General features: G+C 48.5%; 1 protein-coding gene across 5 annotated transcripts in view; it reads left to right on the forward strand.

The window, feature by feature from the left end:
- Positions 1 to 9,599: 9,599 nt before the first annotated feature.
- IQSEC1 (IQ motif and Sec7 domain ArfGEF 1) overlaps positions 9,600 to 19,005 on the forward strand; it is a 707,630-nt gene continuing 698,224 nt past the window's right edge. For all 5 annotated transcript variants that reach the window (XM_059715837.1, XM_059715838.1, XM_059715839.1 and 2 more), the window contains exon 1: positions 9,600 to 9,920. In XM_059715837.1, the coding sequence (XP_059571820.1) occupies positions 9,661 to 9,920 (260 nt within the window). In that variant the 5' untranslated portion in view covers positions 9,600 to 9,660. The remainder of the gene's footprint in view (positions 9,921 to 19,005) is intronic.

The following is a 19,005-nucleotide window of genomic DNA, read 5'->3' on the forward strand; positions in this document are numbered from 1 at the left end:
GAACAGTTAATTAATTTATACTACAGTGTTTGTATGGAACCGCGCACACGACAGGACAGCCAATTAAATTTTCTGCTGTTTTCCGCCCTCCCCAAAGCACACGATACAGGTGCTCGGACACGGCTCCACTCCGGACGATTCTCTCTCACACGCTCACAGATGCGACCAACGCGGAAATGGGATGACGATCCATGCAAGTTTATTCGGCATGAACTTAGGCGCCACATGGTTTTTTGTTCGCGCTCAGTAAGATGACTCATCGTCCGGCTCCCCCGGATATTGGAAGCCTAGTTCATATGCTAATTGCCATTGGCCCGTGTCTCCCAGGATTCATAGCTGTAGTTTAGTGAGCCTTGAATGGTGTAGGAGGAATCCAAACATGATCCTTTCCTCTGGCGTTCTTTGCGGCAACGGTTGCAATGTTCGTTGAAGGTCAGATTCGCGATGCTTGTGCTCTGAGCCTCAATCGGGCATGCAGTGGAAGTGCCCATGTCTGATTTCATAAGGGCCTGTAGTCGCGGGAGTTGACGTAAAAGATTACCCGTGGGTTGGCCAGCCAGTGGGTTGAGGAGAATCCGAAGGATGACGGCATTTTTTCCTCCATAAACTTCAACGCAGGCTTCCACACCATTGAGAGTCACCGGAACAATTCCAGGGTTTCGCAGGTGGCGGTGAGGCCACGGTCCTCTCTGCTGGGGCAGTGTCAGTCCCAGTGCGTGCACTCTGGAGTTCCAGGAACAATATGAGATTCCTATTATTGCTAGTAGAATTTGTTCTGCACTGGCCTTCGATGGGCGGCCGTCGTGCCATGCGTGGGATTTGTGGCCTACTTGGCCCGCAATAAGCGCTGGAAGTGGGATGGGCCAATGAATGTTGCACGTTACTATGTCTATGTTGGTGGCATGCCCCCCACTCCATGATGCTTGACGAGTTAGGAAGCTAGTCTCTTCCAAGTCCAGCAAGTCGGATCTGAACCCCACGACCAGGCGTCCCAGCCACGTGGCCAGAGTTTCTTTAGGCTTTATTTCTGATTCTTTGCATAACTCTTGTAACTCAGTCCAAGTACGAGCGTGATAGGTGGTGGTGCGAACTGCATCCTGCGCATTGATTATTCAATTGACTATTGCTACAGGATGAGCTGCTGTCGAAGCCGTGCTGTATCTGGTGGGAGGGGCGGATGCAATCCTCTGCTCGATGCCCCCTCCCCGCGGCAAGGAGGTGGGGCCGCCGGGAGCAACGTCACCTCAGTGGGCGGGGCCGCTGGGCAGATTCGCGCCGGTTCCTCTGAAGCTCCGCCCTTCTTTCCCGGGTTCTCCGGGCGGCTCACTCCTTCCTCAGCGCCATCTTGAAATGGCGTCGACTCGGGGCTTTCTTTTACTGCCGCCTCGTTAGCCTCCTGAATGGCTGTGAGCAGTTGGGCTTCCAAATTCGCATTCTCCCGCAGCAAAGTTGTTATGGTGCGGAACATCACATTTAACATTCTCCCCTTGTCGCACTTCGGGCCTGCCCTCTCAGTTGTGGCGCGTCCCTCCACCTCTAGATTTTTACGGAGCTCAGAAAGAAGCTCACAGCCCCTCAGTCCAGACGTCAGGGCTGGGGGACTGAACCGGTCGATTGGCGTCGGTTCTCCACCCCCCCGCACGAGTCGCATACAGTGGACGTACTCTTGGCTCAGAGTCGGGTCTACTGCGCCCGCCGGTTTGACTCCAGTGAAGGACACGGTGCTTACTTCCTCGCAGGGCCTAAATAGGACCCGCTCACTACCCATCACACACCCGAATGCCCCAGCGTGAAGATGTGCTTCCCATTCTCTCGAAGCTCCCTCTTCCCCCTTCAGCGAAAAGTAACCGCTGACGAGCCTTTCACCCGTTCCGCCCGCCTGGTGATAGGCGATGTGTGCCCCTAGTTACACAGCGTTCATCATGTGGCACCTTTCACTGTGCCAGGGGCAGTTTCTAACTAACTCTAACTCCATTGTGTCTTCCCCAGATCCTGTTTGTGACGCCATGTGGCGGTTGAGTGGTAGGCCGGGCTGTGGCCAGTAGCCCCGAAATGGCAGGCGGGTACTTTTGACCGATGGAGCGGAATTAGGCACGAAAGTGTATCGGTTAAACAAAGAGATTGCTTTACTTACACTGTCGACGAATACAGCGTAGGCAGAAAGTTATTTCAGTTACCGAACGAGAGCTCTATAAACCGAGGTGAGATGTCCGTGAACAATTCAACAAGTATGCAGGACACGGGGTACATTGGGAAAGTCGATGACGGGGAGTCATTGGTGGGTGATCAGTCCGCCAAGTTCACTCCGAGATGGGTGCGGAGTTCTCTGAATTGGGCGGAAACTGCTCTAACTTTTATACAGCTAGCGAACCAATTGCTAGTCGCCACGTAGGAATAATTTAGAACTGGCCAATAATGGTGTGCGTATTTACATAAGGATGGCGGGAGCTTTTCTGCATCGGGGTTCTCCACCGTAGCGGAAAATTTCACCGTGCCGAAAAGCTTGATTGTGCTAGAAAATTCCACTGTGCCGAGGCACTTAACTATTGAGTTCTGACAGAGCCAACTTTCAAAACTGGTCAGATAAAATGGATATGAACTTTTGTACATGTCACATGGAGGTGAGAATAAAACCTTGCATATACCAGCCTTGATTCACAAAGGCAAATCAGAGTATTATTTGCATGTATTAATTTGGACATGTTCAAATTATAGAGCTGTTCAGAAATTTCCTGAAAGACTTTTTTTTCCATTGGAAATGCTTGTTCATCAGAATTCAAAACACTTCAAGGGAACATGGTGATTTTGATTGAATTCTGACAGGATACTGGCAGTTTTCTGTTGGAACCCTGCCTAGTTCCCTGTCACTCACCTGCCCAGCCCCTCCTCACCAGTCTCCCAGGTGCCTTGTTTCTCAGCAGCCCAGGTTTTCAGGATTCTAGGTTCCCAGATGCAAGATGGCAGTGCTGGCTAGCCAGTAGTTCCAGGCTAAGTTTCCCAGAGAACTTGGGAAATTTTATTTTGAAAAAGTCAAAATGGCATTTCATTTTAAACTTTTCAAAGTGTTTTGGAATTCCCATCCTATGGGAAATTTCAAAATTTCATTTCTGTTCCATTTCAGGACAAACTATCTTATTTTAATTTCCCATGGAACAGTAATTCCAGGTATTAGCCAGCTTCAGCAAATTGCTAGTATTATCAAAATGCAGGATTGGAGGAGGCCTCCTGGGCCAGTGAGTCCAGTACTGCATGCTTGCAGGCGATCCAACCCAAAACATTCCCACAACTGCTGCATCAAGTCCACATACAGAGAAATAAGGTATGATACCAGAAACACCAAGAACACCCTGCAATACCCATAGGTAAAAGCAGGAAAGACAAGGGCTCTGCCAGTGCCCTGCCACTGTACGTGGGGGAAGTAGCTGGTTAACATATTTTCAGAAGCCCCTAGCACTCAGGATGACACTTAAAGGTTTTTACCATGATCAGAAAACCATTGCGGTTGTTGGCACTCTCTGTTCCAAAGACCTACAACCTATGTAGATAGTGCCAGAGAAGAGAAATACTGCTGTTTTATAGATAGGGGAACTGAGGCACAAATAATAACTGAAATAATTTGTTGAAGGTCCAGAATAGGTACTGGTAACCTATAGCCCACAGGCCAGATCCAGACCATGAAGCCTCTTGATCTGGCCTGTGGATGTGGGGTGTAGCAGCAGTTACTTTCCCCATGCTAGCACAGGGAAAAGCAGAGGTGGCAGTGGCTGGGTTCTAGTACCTACCCACCCAAGTGCCTCTGATCTGAAGAACTGGATCTATTCAGCCCAGTTGCTGACCCCTTGTTCCTGAACATGAATTAAGAACTGAACTGAAATCACTTGGGTCCCTGCCTATTGTCCAGTATACAATACCATTCTTGCTCTTATAATGCTAAACTGAGAACCAGATGTAAGAGAAATATGCAAGACAAGAACATGAATAAGTATCTTAACAGTGATATGCTCTTCCTGTCTTGACCCTCCTGTCATCCCTGGGCTTCAGTGAGAATTTGGCCTTGACAAAGAATGCCACTTGCCATTGGATAACCATAAGATGAATAATCACAAGAGGCCAGGACTTTGATACAGCTCTTAAAGAAATATAGTGAACTGTAATGGGATGCTTATTCATTACTGACTCAGCAGGAAGAGTCTACCTACTAATTGAATAATGTTTAAGTTTTCCCTCCCACTTCCCAATCCAGACCCTGCTTAGTTTATGAGAACAGAGTAGACAGCCTGATGAAGGATGATTTCAGGTAACAGAATGCTGTTTCTGCAGCTTTCATACTTAAACAGGTTAGGGTTGTGTCACAACCCAAAGTTGTGATTTTTTGTTTGTGTGTGTGCTTCGGCGCTGCTAAATTATTTTCCACCATTTTTGTCGCTTTCTTTGCACGGTAGAGCTCTCTGCTGCTAGAGAGAGCTCTGGTGCAATGGGGGATTTCCTGCCAAATTACAGCTTCTTTGCAGTGTGCATTCCTTTTGCGCTGTAGTGATGCTCGCCGCAAAGAAGTTCCCGACATTTGTATTAGAGTCTACGCCATGTTATTGGCCGACTCTTAATTTAGGCACACGTGGCGGCTAGCGATTGGCTTGCTAGCCGTACAAAAGGCTTGTGTGGTTTCCGCCCAAGTTGGAGGACTCCACGAAAACCGGAGGAGGGAGGAGAGAGAGATATTCTGTGTGAAGATCTCCAAGCGCTGTGGACCCTCGCGGATCCGGCACGGCTCCCCTAAGTAGGCAGAGAGAGGCAATAGAACCGAGCCTACGGAGCTTTCACTTCTCGCCTCTCCCCGTCGCCGAGCGCAATCCTAGACATATCCCTTTCCTGTAATTTTGGACCCCGCGGAGCCTAGCAAACTCCAGGGAAAACTTATCAGACCCGCGGAGCCTGAATAGCTCCGGGGAAGCTTTTCGAGTTCAACTTGACCGGACCCGCGGAGCCTAGCAAACTCCGTGGGAGCAATCGTTTTGTCAGAGTCCTCCAACGAGGGTTCAAGCGGGAGCTGTGCCTGGAAACTTATCCAGCCTACACCGATACCATCTTTGGGTGTAAGTAAACAATCTTTTCAATCAACCATTACGCCTCCGTGACTAATTCTAACTTGCGTGCACAAGACCATCCCGCAGTTTCTCCCACCCCGCGTGCCCGGGCTGACGGCCACAGCCCGCGTGCACCGGAGACGGGTCCGGTACGACCCCGGCTTGCCCACGGCGGCCAGAATGGGATCGGAATCACCGCCACGCATGACGACAAGGGCGGGCTTGGGGCCTGGCCCGCACAGGTTGAATTCCCTTTATTCTTCCAATTGGGCAAATCTCTGTACAGTTGGATTTGTTTTTTTATGAGCAACTTGTATCCGTCTCTCACGCAGATAAAAGCTGAATGTGTCACTGATTCAATGAGTACACTTATTTTCTGAGTTTACGAGTTTTGGTAGTTTATCCAGCGTGACAGGGCATGTGAGTCCCTTTGGGACTCACAGGAAGAATCCCATTATGATGAAACCACTCTGCCCAGTTTTCTAAACACTGCTGGAATAGAGACAGGACACCAGTTACTATCTAGGAAACCATTTGTTGCTCCTAGGGACTCGCTGAGGATTAGATGTACCCTCTAAAGCCAGTTTCTGGGGCTCTGGGAGTAGAATATCTAAACTGTGCATAGGTTTAATTCTTCCCTCCCCAGCATGGCTGAGGAAAAGCAGCTGGATTCCTGACTGACAAGTGATCTCATTAGCCTGTTAATGAACTCATGAGAGTAGATAAATTACTGGGATCTTCACAGAAACAGGAGAAAACCTGTAGGGAAAGGCTTCAGACCCACAGCTGGGGCCTTTCACACTTAGATTCTTCTCCTGTTAGCTTATCTTAATGGGGCAAAAGAAAAGATGAAAGCAAGACGTAACTATTTAATTTGAGAAATGAGAGCTGCTGTTTTTAATCTGTAAAAGGATGGGAGGAAAAATCCTTTTAATCAAGTTTGGCTTCACTTATGCTGCTTCAGCAAAGCTCTCTCCATTCCATGCACTCTGAAATTTCTACCTACCAAAGTCAATCAGGACTGGTAGTAGAGATGATATCTTTTATCAGACCAGCATGTTTTTGCAAAGAAAAAATTATTTAATTGCAAGCTTTTGGGCACAGCCTTCATCAGGCATTGGAGAAAATATTGTAAAAGTTCTCCTGGGTAGAAATGAAAGTTCATATTTCATAGGATTTCACAGAGGAGTCAATGGATGGAAAACTCCTCTGAACAGTCAGTTCACAGCTGGTGTGAAGCCTCTCACCTCCTGTGAGGATCTGTGGTGATGCAAATTACCTTGAAACAAAGGCAGGAGCAGGATCTCAGATTTGAGATGGCCACAGTTGCTTCCTGCTTGGGAAAATATAAAAATTTCATTTTTTTTTAAAAATCAGCTAAAATTTGATATCTTCCATGTGTCAGGTATCCAGGTTGTAGCTGTATTCATCTAGAGGAAAAGGCAATTGGGACTCATAGTAGAGATAATATCTTTTGACTCCTCTGTGAAATCCTATGAAATATGAACTTTAATTTCTACCCAGGAGAACTTGTACAATCTTTTCTCCAATGCCTGATGAGGGGTGTTTGTGCCTGAAAGATTGCAATTAAATAATTATTTTTTTTTTGCAAAAATCTTGTTGGTCTAATAAAAGATACCATGTCTGCTATGAGTCCTTATTGCCTTTTCCTCTAGACTAATACAGCTACAATCTGGATACCTACCTACTAAAGATGTCTTTTAAGCAAATATTAGTTATATTAGTTGCTGCTGCTGTTCCACTTGTTTCATTATTGGGAAATGCTTAATAAGCTTTTAATGCATACTAACTAATGAGTTTGGGGTAACTTACGTGTTATTTTGCTTGTGGGTTTCTCCATATCCTTTGTTTCTAGATTTAAACCTTTGATGAATAACCTGGCTATGTCAGTTAATGACATGCAGGTTGCCCAACTAGGACACTGCAGTGAAGGGAGGATCTTGGTGTTTTACATCTTTTTTGCTATTAGTTAATTGCTCTCAGTTATAGGCATGCTTATTTTCTTACTATGCCAATGTTCTCCGCCTCTTTTTTTTTTTTTTTTTAGAGCAAAACCAATTTGGAAAGATATTTTGACTCTCTACAGTTCTCCAACCAGGAAAGTTGATCAATTCATGGAAGGGTTTACGTTTAACTTTGTATCCTTATATGCACATTAAATCTACATCCACAGTCTGTCCCAAGCCTAGACAGATCTTCAGGCTAGCTTGGTTAAGAGACATCAGTGCCTGTAGCCAGTAGCATTACACCTGGCCCCCTTTTGCTCCCCAGTAGCCCAGCCCAACAGCCAGGTACCCGCTTGGAGCTGGATCAACCAGCAGCAGCGTTGACACAAGTCTAGAGCTAGACTCAAACACACACCTCGGGCTCTCTATGGAGATGCTTTAATTGGTCTGCCCCTGTGCCCTCATACATTAAATATGATACAACAGCAGTAACAGAGGTCAGGGAAGACTGTTCAGAGTGGAGTTTTTTTTCCTATTTACAGCAGTTCATTCACTTGTTCCAGGGTACGCTATTCTTCATGATTCGATTACTCCAGAAGGAGAAACAGTCCTTTACAGGAGGTAACTGCATCCATGGTGAAAAAATAGATTTGATGACAATTCACATACTTTCCGAGACAGAAGTTTAAGCATGCTCAAGGCAAACTGTCAGAGGAGCTGCACTTCATTTCAAACTCTAAGCTTCCCTCCCTTTTTGATTTCAACCTTCCCTATTCAGAAGTTTACTAAATTTGGCAGCTGGGGGAAATCAATTTTTTGGAGTTGCCACCTCAGTTTTGATATAATGTGCTGAAAGAAAAGTTATGTGCTTGTGAAAATGCCAGTGGCTTGTCCCTCAAAACATGGAGGGGTCAGATCCTGCTGTCTACAGAAGATCGGATCCTGCTGTCAATAGCCATGGCTGTCACTGGCCTTCTGATTCCCCACTGTGCTGAATCAGCCATGCTCCAGAAGCGATGCATCCTGGCAAAAGCTAATGAGAAAAGCAGGCTCCAGAAGAGCTGACTCTGCAGAACGTGGGGGCCAGTGAATTAGTGACAACAGCAACAACTGCAGTCGGAGAATTTCTGACTCGCTGAAAACTTGGAAACTTTGGGGGGTGGAGGGAGAGGAGGAAAAGCGGGGAGCGACTGATCCTAGAAGAGAAAGGAGACAGAAATAATGGGGCAAAAAGAATGGAAGAAGTCAGGCGTGAGAGTTCCCTTCACATCCCTCCTCCTGTCCTGCTGCAGCAGGATGTCCTTTGTCCTGCTCCAGCACCACTCCCAGTCCCTCCGCGGGTCCCCCCGTTTTCCAGGCACCCGCTGCAACTCGGCCAGGACGCCCAGGAACTTTCTCCAGCCTGGCGCAGTCTTGACAGGATGCCGCGCTTCCCTCGACCTGGACAGGGCCGGGCCGGCCTCGGGCGCCTGCAGGGGAGGAGAGCTCGCCTCCCCGGGCCAGCAGCGCCCCGGGGCTCTTCAGACACTACCCAGCCGTGCCTCAGCCCCGGCCGCAGGCAGCCGGAGCTGCCAGCAGGTCTCACGCCAAGGGCAGCTCCTTCAGGGGCAAACGGGCTTGACCCGCCTTCCCGCGGGAGTGTCCGGCGTGGGCGAGCTCGGGCCGCGGCAGGTGGAGGCAAGCGGCGGAGCCTCGGCAGTCACCGGCTGGGGGCACACCTCGGCCTCCGCGTGAGAGCCCGCCCCGCAGCCTGGCTCAGGCCAGCGGGGTCCGGGTCCGGGTCCCTGCTCCTGCCCCGTGCGCCCGGGACCCCCCGCCCGCCTCGGGCAACCCCCGCCCCCCGGCCTCGCCCTGCGCAGGTGGCAGGGGCCGCCCCTCTCCCCCAGCCATGCCCCGCGCCGGGGAGTGAGCGCCCGGCCCGGCCGCCAGCAGCTCCGCGGCGGCAGCTCCAGCTCCAGCGGCGCTGGGATGCTCGGCGCGGCGCCCGCCTGGCCAGCCCCCCGCCACGTCCCTGCCCGCCGGCTCGGCGCGGGGATCCCGGGCACTTCGCAGCCAACTCCCCGGCCCTCGGAGGCGGCGGCAGCTGTTGCCACTTAGACCCGAGCAGAGCACATCCATCCCCGGCGGCGGCGGGGGCGGCGGCGATCGGGGGCGCTGAGCCGCGGGCGGCGCGCTGCGGTGCGGCCACCCGCCCTCCGGGTGCTGAGCAGCCGCCGCGCCTCGCTGCTGCCGCCGGCGGCTCCATGGGGGCGCGGGGCCCCGCGGGCTAGAGGCTCGCGGAGGAGGAGAAGGCAGCGCCCGTGCGCCAGCGGCAGAGCGGCGGCCGGACTCCTCGCAGCAGCTGCAGCAGCTCCGGCAGCCGGCGCCGGCCCCTGGGCGGGAGGAAGCCGCGAGCACCAGCAATGGCGGCGCGGAGCCGGAGCGGGAGCCGCGGCCGGAGCAGCAGCCGCCACGCGGGGCTGCCGCGCTCTGCCGGGCGCCCTTAGCCCCGGGGAGCGCGGCCCGGCCCGGCCCCGCGGCGGCCGCTTCCGGCCGGGGGCTGATTTCTCGGCGCCCCGCCCTGCCCCGGCGCCCGTGCTCTCGCCCCGTCCGCAGCCCGGCGCGGAGCCATGGAGAGCCCGGCGGAGAACCCGAGCAAGGCGGCCGAGTACCTCAAGGAGCTCAACAAGATCATCGAGACGCAGCAGGAGCTGCTGGAGAAGCAGAAGCGGCGCATCGACGAGCTGGAGCAGCAAGTGGCCAAGTTGTACCACGAGAACGCGCGGCTGCACGACGAGCACCGCCGGCACCTGGCCGCATGCCGCCTGCAGCCCGGCGCCCTCCCCGCGCCCCCGGCGGGGCCCGGCCCGGACGTCGCCCGGCACGACAAGTAAGCGCGGGGCGGGAGGGGAGGGGAGCGGAGCTCGGCTCGGGCCCCGCGGGTGCCCGCGGCTCGGGGTGCGGCGGTGCCCCCAGGGCCTTGGCCCGGCCCGGCTGAGCCGCCCCCGGGCGCCGAGGCGCTCGCCCCGACAGGGAAGGGGGCGGCGCTCACGGCTCGAGGGAGCGGAGCCCGGGCTGGGGCTGGGGCCGGGCACAAACCTGTTGATCCGGGAGAGCGGTTTGGTCCCGCTGTGCCGCGTCCCTCGGCAGCGTCCGGCCCCCGGGGCGCCTCTGCCCGCGGCCGCCGGGCTGCTCCTGCCTGTGCCCGTGGGAGCGCGCGGGGGGGTCGGCCTGGCCGGGGCGAGCAGGCGGCGGGCGCGGAGCCGCGTGTTGTCCGGGGCTGGGCTTGGCCTTTCCCCCGAGCCCGCTCCTGCTCTGCCCGCGGAGTCCTCGTCCCCTGCGGGCGGGAGGTCACCGCAGCCGGCTGGGCGCGCCTCGGCGCTTCGTGCCGCTGCATCAGCGGTAGGCGGGTCGCGGCGTGTCGCGCCTCGGCCTGGGGGAGACGGCCGTGGCCTTTTGCCCCCTCCCTGCTTTGGACCTGCCAGGTGTAGGAGCAGGAGGTGTGAGAGTCCTGGCTGCCTTCATTCTCAAGTAAATCGCTGCAGCTCAGGTGTTAAATCTTGCAGAGTTAAGTGTTCCCCTCCCGTTAGTTTTGTTTATCTAAATTGCTGGAGAAAAAGTACTGGCCTAAGTGGGGTGCGCATTCTTGCTATACAGTAGGATGGGGCGCTGCTTTGACTTTAGAGGCTTTTGCAACTAGTGGTCCTGCACAGGACCTGAGGGATTCAGCATACCCTGGGATGATGGGAAGAAGTATTATAGAGCAGTGGCTCCAAATCCTTTTTGGGTCCCCATCTCCTTTTAAGCCTGTGAGACAGCTGCGTGCACCTCCGTCTGCCTTATGGATGAGTTAACAAAAGGGGCTTGAGGGTGTCGGTGGAACCTCCCCAAACCCCTGCTGTAAGAGCTTCTTCTTTCCCGTTCCTTCCTCTTGCATGCTCATGTTAAAGTTTATCCCGTTCTCCAGTAGGAGAAACTCTGACAGATGCAAGAATACAAACGTTAGGCTGAAGTCATTTACATGGAACCGAAGAGTCTGCTATGGGGCTTGCCTTCTGTCCCATAGTGTGGTGAGCATGTCTCTTGATGCCAAGTATTCAGGCTTAGGATGTGTACTCCAAACTTGTGAGGCTGCATTCATGATTCACTTGGTGAGGGGTAAGGTCACGCAAGCTGGTCTGGAAAACATCCAGCTGCCTGGAGGGGCTAGATCAAATCCCATCTCTTTCCATAAAGACCCCAGTCTTGGGTTTTAGGAGTAGTTACCAGGAATGTTTCTCCAGAACAGGAGCAGGGGAGCAGCATCATCAAGCCCTCCCTCACTTTCCCCAGCTCTTACTTAGCAATGCAGAAGAAGCCTGTGAACAGCTTGTTTTCTCTTGGCGCTACGCAGCGAAGTGGCGTAGCCCTGCTGCCTGGCTGCTGGAAGAAGAATGAGTAGATCATTGTTTTTAAGTGATGCTGGGGTGACTCTTCCCAGGTTTTCTACAAATAGAGAAGCCCTGGGGAAAGCTGAGAAAACAGCTCCTTCAATAAACAGCCTGGGGAGCATATGCTATTGTTGAGTGAGCAGTGCACTCTTGAGAGAAGGAAGGGCTGTGTTCAGGGAATTTAGAAGCAAGACCAGTCCAGTGACTTGAATCTGCCTCCAAGACTCAATACCTCATGGCTTTAGCCCCCCCCCCCTCCAGTGGTGGCAGCTGATTGAGATGACCAGGAACTCCCCACCCTCCTCACAAACCTTACTAGAAATCACACAAATGCTTTGCCATGTTGGAGCAAGCTGCTCTCTCCAGCCAGCCTGGGGCTCCTGGGTGCAGCCATCCATGGGCGGCAGCCTTGAGGACTCTCAGGCTGTTAAGTTACTTAAGTGGATTAGATGTTGGGTTCAGCAGTAATCGGGGATATTTATGGAATGGGCACAGGCACTTGGAGGCAGAGGCCAGGCCACGCTGTGAGAGCTCAGAGTGAACAGGGTGCTGCTCCAGGCTGCCCTGGTGCAGCAGAGGGATGTGTATAAGGGGGATGTGGGGAAGCATGGGCAGCCTTTGTGGGGGCAGGGGCTGAAGGTCCTGTTGATTCATGTTGAGTCATTGCATTGGCTCCAAGTGGCTCTCCCTGCCTTGGGAGGGGTTGCTCTGCCCTCTGTCTGCACCTTGTTGAGCAGTGCAATGGCCTCCTGTACACTTGCCCATTCTGCTGCCTTCCTGTACCTTGCGAGCTCTTGTCATTGAGCCGCAGGTGTCAGATTAGGGCTCCAGTGCTGCTAGTCACCCACTGTGACCATGTGCATAAACAGGAGGGCACTCCCCCTTCTGAGGGCTATGAATAATCCTGTTTTGCAGGGCCTCTCCCAGTTCTGTGTCTTAAAACAGACATTTCTGCCCCATTTGTCTGTCGCTCCTGCAGTCTGGACACCCGATTCCCCCCGCCATTTAAAAGTCAGGGAATTGAGGCAGGATCCAGGTGGCGGCAGCAACAAGAGAGGGCAGCGCTAGGGGCTGTTGAGCATCTCAAAATGGTGCACAATGATTCAGGCTACTGTACTAAGGCATACATGCTGTGGAAAAGGTGGAGTGTGTCCTGTTGTGTTATGGATTGAAATAGAATAGCAAGCTATCTCCTCTGCCTGGGCAGCAGAGCTACGACTGCAGTACTGTCCAGAATTTTTGCCAGGCCAGTGTTGTTCCAGTGGGTTCTAGCCATGATGCAGTCCTTAAAGAACACTCTAAGCCTAAATACGCCTCTGTATAATGATAGAAGCAGGCCTTTAAGAAGCTTGAGACCCTCTTGTTGGCAGTGTAGTGTGGTGTAGTGTGATAGGTAGAGCTACGGAGTGGAAGCCATTAACTTGCCCGGTGTTCTTTGGAGAATAATGTTCCCTCCCACCCTCTGTTTTATGTTTTGGATGGTACTATTGCCATGGCAGAGACTGGTTCTTATTCTGCGTATGAGTGATGCATAGTGGGGACACAATCTTGGTTGTAACTGTTAGGATTTCCTGTAATACAAACAACAATTCTTTGGCAAAGCCAACAACAGAACAGCACAGTTTTCATTCTCAACCCAGTCTTTTAATATTGCTGTCTCCATTCACCTCCTGGTTTAAATACTCACTGGGGTGATTTCAGTAGTAAAACCAGATTAAAGCAATTCTGGTCCCTAAACACAAGCCGCCTTGGTGCAACAGGGGCATGTTTTAATGACAGGGAACTTGGAAGTACTGTAGTTCTGTGTCCAGTCAGGAGTGGCAGCAGACAATGGTGTTCAATTCCTCTGGATTCCCTTCTCACTAGGAAATGCAATATTTATCTTGCTGTTTAGTGTGCTTGCCTGCATAGAGTCTAGGTCTTACGCATTCTCTTTCCCTGCTAGAGCTTTAGTTCTCTTCTGGAACAGTGTTTGAGCATGCCAAAGCAGTGAGCCTCATCTGCCTGGCCCCATTTAGAATAATGGGGCAGGTCAGACCTCACAGAACTACTACTTCAAGTCTTCCTTTAATTTAGCTAGATATCACTAAGTTTACATTTGGCTCCTGTTTTCAAATTTCTCTTTAATGTGCAGCCTGGAGACTTACATTTTTAAGGAAAGTTGAGAGAGATTTTGTTATGATCAAACGACTTTTGGAATAGGGGCATTGATACTGGCCTATAGTAACTATGTCTTAATCCAGTTCCCTCCCTAATCCAGTCTAATCTAGCAGCTATGAGGAAGGAAGCTATAAAACAAATTCTGAAGGAGATTTTAAAGTCTTGGCTAGACAGAGTGTTGCAGAAGTATAGATACATTGGTTTAAATTGGTGCTTGCATAGTTCTTCTCAGAAAACTGCCATAGCAAAAATCTGCAGCATACTGGTAATTCTGGTTCCTGTTTCCCAAGAACAATTTTGCAGTTGGCCAGGTTTTCAGGAAGGCTTTGAATCGAGCAATTCCAGTTCTCTCTAAGAAGCTAAATTTTCAAAACAGTTTTAAACCCAGGAATTTCTAAGGTAGGTATAAATATACGCATACTTCTACATTAAGTATATGATTTAAGGCAGGATGACACCTTGGAGACTAACTGGTTCAGAGTGGCAAATTTTTCATAGACCTTTGTTTGCTTAATCAGAGGACAGCTGTTGCCTATGAATGTTTATGTTAGCTCCACTTTTAGACATGCTCACTGTTTTCTAAACAGTGTTAACTGATTCACATCATATAATTTGAATCAAATTTGGTTCAAGTTAAGGGTTAATATATGATCAAAGGGGTTTGCTCCCTTGTTCACAGACCAATAGCCTGTGTTCCTGGGCAGGACTGGGGGTTTAGTCAGGATACTGACATTTAGTCTGAGTGAGGCAGTGTTGGGTCATTTGACTTTGTAAAAGTGTTATTTTGTGCCTGATAGCCAGCAGTTGTGTTGCTGAAACCCAATGGAGTTCCCCTTGAAGAGACTGATATTTGCAGTGCTTATCTGCATTCCTAAGGACTGCTTATCTGAGTTCCTAAGGACTGCTTTTCCTAAAAGCAATACCATATATAAATGTTAATTAATACAGTTTAAATTGCCTAATTTGGACTGCCTTAGTCTGCATTAATTTTAATCCTCATTCAATGAAGATTAGTTCATTTGAACTAGAGCCAATTTTAATTTGGACTACAGATGTTCACATGTGTATATATAGGGATGGCTGTAGTCTGGATTAAACCTAGAAAATCATAACATGTATAAACAGTTCAATGTGCTACCCAGCCTTGCTTTTTTTTCTGGCTTCAGACTAACATAGCTCACCACCTCTCTATATTTATTGTAGGTGTGCATACAACTTAACTCTTGAAAATCTGGCCTTTCGTGTAAAAGTATAAAACATACTTCTTCAACATTATGAACCATTACATAACATAGACCTTTAAATTGCACCTCATCATTTTTGAGAGGGAATTCCGTTTGCTAATTCTGTTAGTTGGAAATCTAAATCTCTACTAATCTTGCATCTCTAATCATACATATAGCTAGTTATTATGCTTCGTAAGGAAAGATGTCCATGACACGCTCTTCTTCAAAACAAACACACTTTAAACTATTATACTCTTTACTAAGGCTAGAGGGCATATAGATAAAGTTTTAAAAAATATTGACATAGTTGTAGAAGCTGCTTACTTAGTTCATTTTCAGTTTGTATCAATGATCCAAATGAGAAATTCCTGGAAAATGGTTATACCCCATAAAAGATTAAAGTTATTGGAGGTCTTGCATACAAAGCCTAAATAGAATTTAATGGGTGCTAGTACTTTTAATTTTACTGGGATATTTTCTGACTCCCTCTGGGAAGATGATGTGCCAAACAACTTACTTCTGTTGCTGCTTCACTTAGTACAGAATCGGCAAATGACTATAAAATTAACCTTCGAATAAACAAGTAAGTTTACTGATAGACTAATTGATTGTAAGACTGTATATTGGGTGTAATGAAGCAGTATATTAACAATAACAGTGGGTACTCATCATGACAAGGAGCAGGAGTCTCATTTTTAGTTGATCCACTTCACTTAACATACAACTAGAAAACTGGAAAGGCTTCCAAAATTATAGCTCCAGCATAATTCTTCTTATGTAAAAAGTAACCTTGCGTAGATGATCAGATTTAATATTGCCACCTTATCTACTGTGTGCATGTAGTAACAATCTCTTGGAGTCTTTTCAGGTGATATATAAATCTTAATACAGAGACTAATTCAGCCTTCAGAACTAATGCTCAAATACACCATTTGGGGTGCAAAATTTACTCATCTGTTCTTTACTGAGTTGGATATTTAAGGTTCATATGGAAAAGGAACTCGAACAAATCCCCACTACGCTTTCCTCATGTATCTGGGAGAGGAGTTGCTTGTTTGGGCAATTTTGGAAATAAGATGTGCCATGGTAACATATGTTGCATTACATGGCTATCATCTGAAGGTTGTTCTGTGCCTTATTTAAAATGGGTTTGCAGCTTCATGTGCTAGTGTGGCCTGCAAGAGTACCACTTGAAAAACTTCAGTCTTAGCAGAGCAGTCCAAACCTGCACTACAGTGAGGACTTTGATTTCTTTGCTTTTACAGATGGTCTTTACAAAGCAGGAATGCAGCAGGATATTGATGTGGGTTAGCATGTATTGCCACTGTCCACGTGTACTTCAAATGGATCTTTCTTTTTTAGCTGCATCAGTCTCTGCCACTATTGTATTGGTGGTATGGGGGCAGAAGGAAGGTTCTTACTAAACTGGATTTTTCTCTGTCTGCTTTCCTGTAAACATAGGATTTAGGTCAGATTTACATTGGGGCTGGCATGCTATGTCAGGTTAGATATGAAAAAGTCTGATCCTTGAGTGACAGGACTCTTTTACTGGAAGCCCTTAGTGAATTTACGCTCACAGAATTGTGCCTTTACTGGTATGCATTTTATTTGTGGGAGTGATTCTGACTCCCAATACAAAGCATGGTTTACTGGTATAGCAGTATCCAAACTGGCAATTTGTATAGTATACAAAATTCCTATGTTGGTATAGAGCTTTTAGCATGGCCATAGCCCCAGTCAGAATTAACCGGAATTATAAATCAACTATTTCAAATGACTGACTTTTAAACGTGGGGTTTTTTGTTGTTCACCAATGTATGTTGTATTCAATTAGAAAAGAGGTTAGAAAATGACTGCTGAGATGTGAAGATAGGAGCTTAACGTTCATGGGAATATTTTCCTTTTAATGTACAAAAAATGTGTTAATTTAATGCAGCTTACATGTGTGGCAAGAAAAGTCTGTTCTGGCAGATGCTGTAGGTAACAGTGTAATATGAAGGTGTGAAAGTAAATAGAAATTTGTGAATGTAGAAATTTAATTAAATTATTTTATTCCTTCTCAAAATAGTCTGGCAAACCTTTGCATTTATAGATTATGTCTAATGCCAAGTGAGAGCAATTCATTTGACAAGTGCCTGATACCAGACATTGCTTCATAATACAACCACTATGGGTACGGACACAGCCCAAAAATGACAGGGCAGTGTCACAAATGGTCTTAGAAATCACTCAGAAAGACTGAATGTGCTCCAGGAAAGGAAACTTAAAAAAATGTGTGTCAAGGTCTAGGAAAATGAATGCAGAGAGCAAGCTACCAAATATTTCAGCATAATATTCAGGGTCTGAAACCAGTAACAAACCTGAAATAATGCAGAACTCCTAAGCTTAAGTCAAGCGTTTAAAGCACCCACAAGTCCAGTTGACTTTGGGAGTGGGAGGTGCTTCATGGAGTGGGCTGTTAAAATCAGTATCTTTTTTTTTTTTTTCTGAAAATTGTCATGTAGGCTGGGTTCATGATGCTGGGGGGGCACTTCTTAGTTGTATTACAATACCAACCAGAACTAAAAAACAATTATGAACATACAGGAAGTACTCTGTATAGTGAGTGACATGAACAAGGAGAGGGAGGCTAGAGCACAAGAACAAATGGAAACTAATGGTATACATGCATGCAGATCTAACCTGTTTGTTTAAAGATGCAACTACTTTATGTAGGCATGGGCAACTGGTGCTTTCTGGCTCTGGGGGTGCACCAGGGACCAATTGGCGACTGGGGAGGGGAGGTCCCCTAGTGGCCGACCCTGGAAGTGCTGGTGGCAAACTGGAAGTGGTGCTGGCAAAACCAGAAAGACTGCCAGTGCTTTTTTGGGGGGTGGCACTGGCCGGTGCTCCCCAAGCCCCAGCCAGCAGGGGCCAATTTCAGGGGTGGCTCATGCCCCTGCTCCCACCCCCTATGCATGTAGATCTAGTTAAACTAATATAAAAGGCTCTGTAGGCTCGTCACCAGGTTTAAACCAAGCTTATATTTAGTCTCAATCAATTAGAGTAGTTTTTAAGTTTAAACTGAAATAGGGCCATAGGAGTTTGCATGGGGTTAACTAAATTGGTATAGCTTGTCCATCCAGTACAAGATGTATCCTGCTAGGAAAAAGCTACAGCTTGTCTTCTCAAAAACTTGAAGTGGGTGAGCAAAACACATTGGGCTCAAAGGGCTCTTATAGATGTTGGGGGAGTCTGCTCTGACGCGCTGGAAATCCAGGTAATTAATCTAGTCTGCTGAAGCATGGAAATTGACATGCTCTGCAGCCTTCTGCGTCATGTATACTGTTGTCCCTGTGCATCCCTGCACTGAAACAATAGTGGTGGGGCACTCTGAAATAAAACATGTTCGTTGAGCTTTAGTTCAGAGCACCCTGCTGCCATTCTTTTCAGCACGGGGACATGTGATGTGCGGGCACTTTTAATTAGTGCAGCTCGCTAATTAAAGTTTCCAGCACTGTGTCCCAGAGCACATGTAAAAAAGTGCCCAGCTCTGTATCCCAGAGCAAATGTAAAAAAGGAATCTATTCACTGGGAGAGCATTCCTTTAATGGCAGATGGTGGAAGCAATGAGGAGAGAGAGAGAATGAGGTATTTCCAAGAGTTTTCTGGCAGCATACTGACAATGGGAGTAAATTATTTAATTTAAACCCGATACATTTTTGTGATACTTTTTTAAAAACCAACAACTCAAAGTTAGTTTTTCTGGATGTGAAATGAAATTAGGAGGTCTTCATTTATGTAATGACCAGGAGACTTTAATGAATCAAATGGATTACACTTAATTTAGGACGGAGATTCCCAATATATTTTCTTATTGTGTACCCCCTTCCAGATTTACCAGCTGCCTGTGGATTCCTACCAGCATACGTTTTATATTTTAACTCCTTAAATGCCAACTATTATAATTAAAATTATACCTGCCGTTACCCCTGCATACCCTCCCAGAGATGTCTTGCGTACCTCCATGGGCACATGGGCCACTTTGGGAACCCCTGCTCTAAGATGTATGGTGTCCTTTGAGGCAGAGTTTGATTAAAACAGTGCAAGCTGCCCTCACCCTCTATAACTGTACATACTATTGCCTGTCCTAGCCAGTGCCAACCAGGCTCAATGGTTT

The sequence above is a fragment of the Alligator mississippiensis genome, chromosome 12 (assembly GCF_030867095.1).
Source record: "Alligator mississippiensis isolate rAllMis1 chromosome 12, rAllMis1, whole genome shotgun sequence".
Classification (NCBI taxonomy): Eukaryota; Metazoa; Chordata; order Crocodylia; family Alligatoridae; genus Alligator; species Alligator mississippiensis.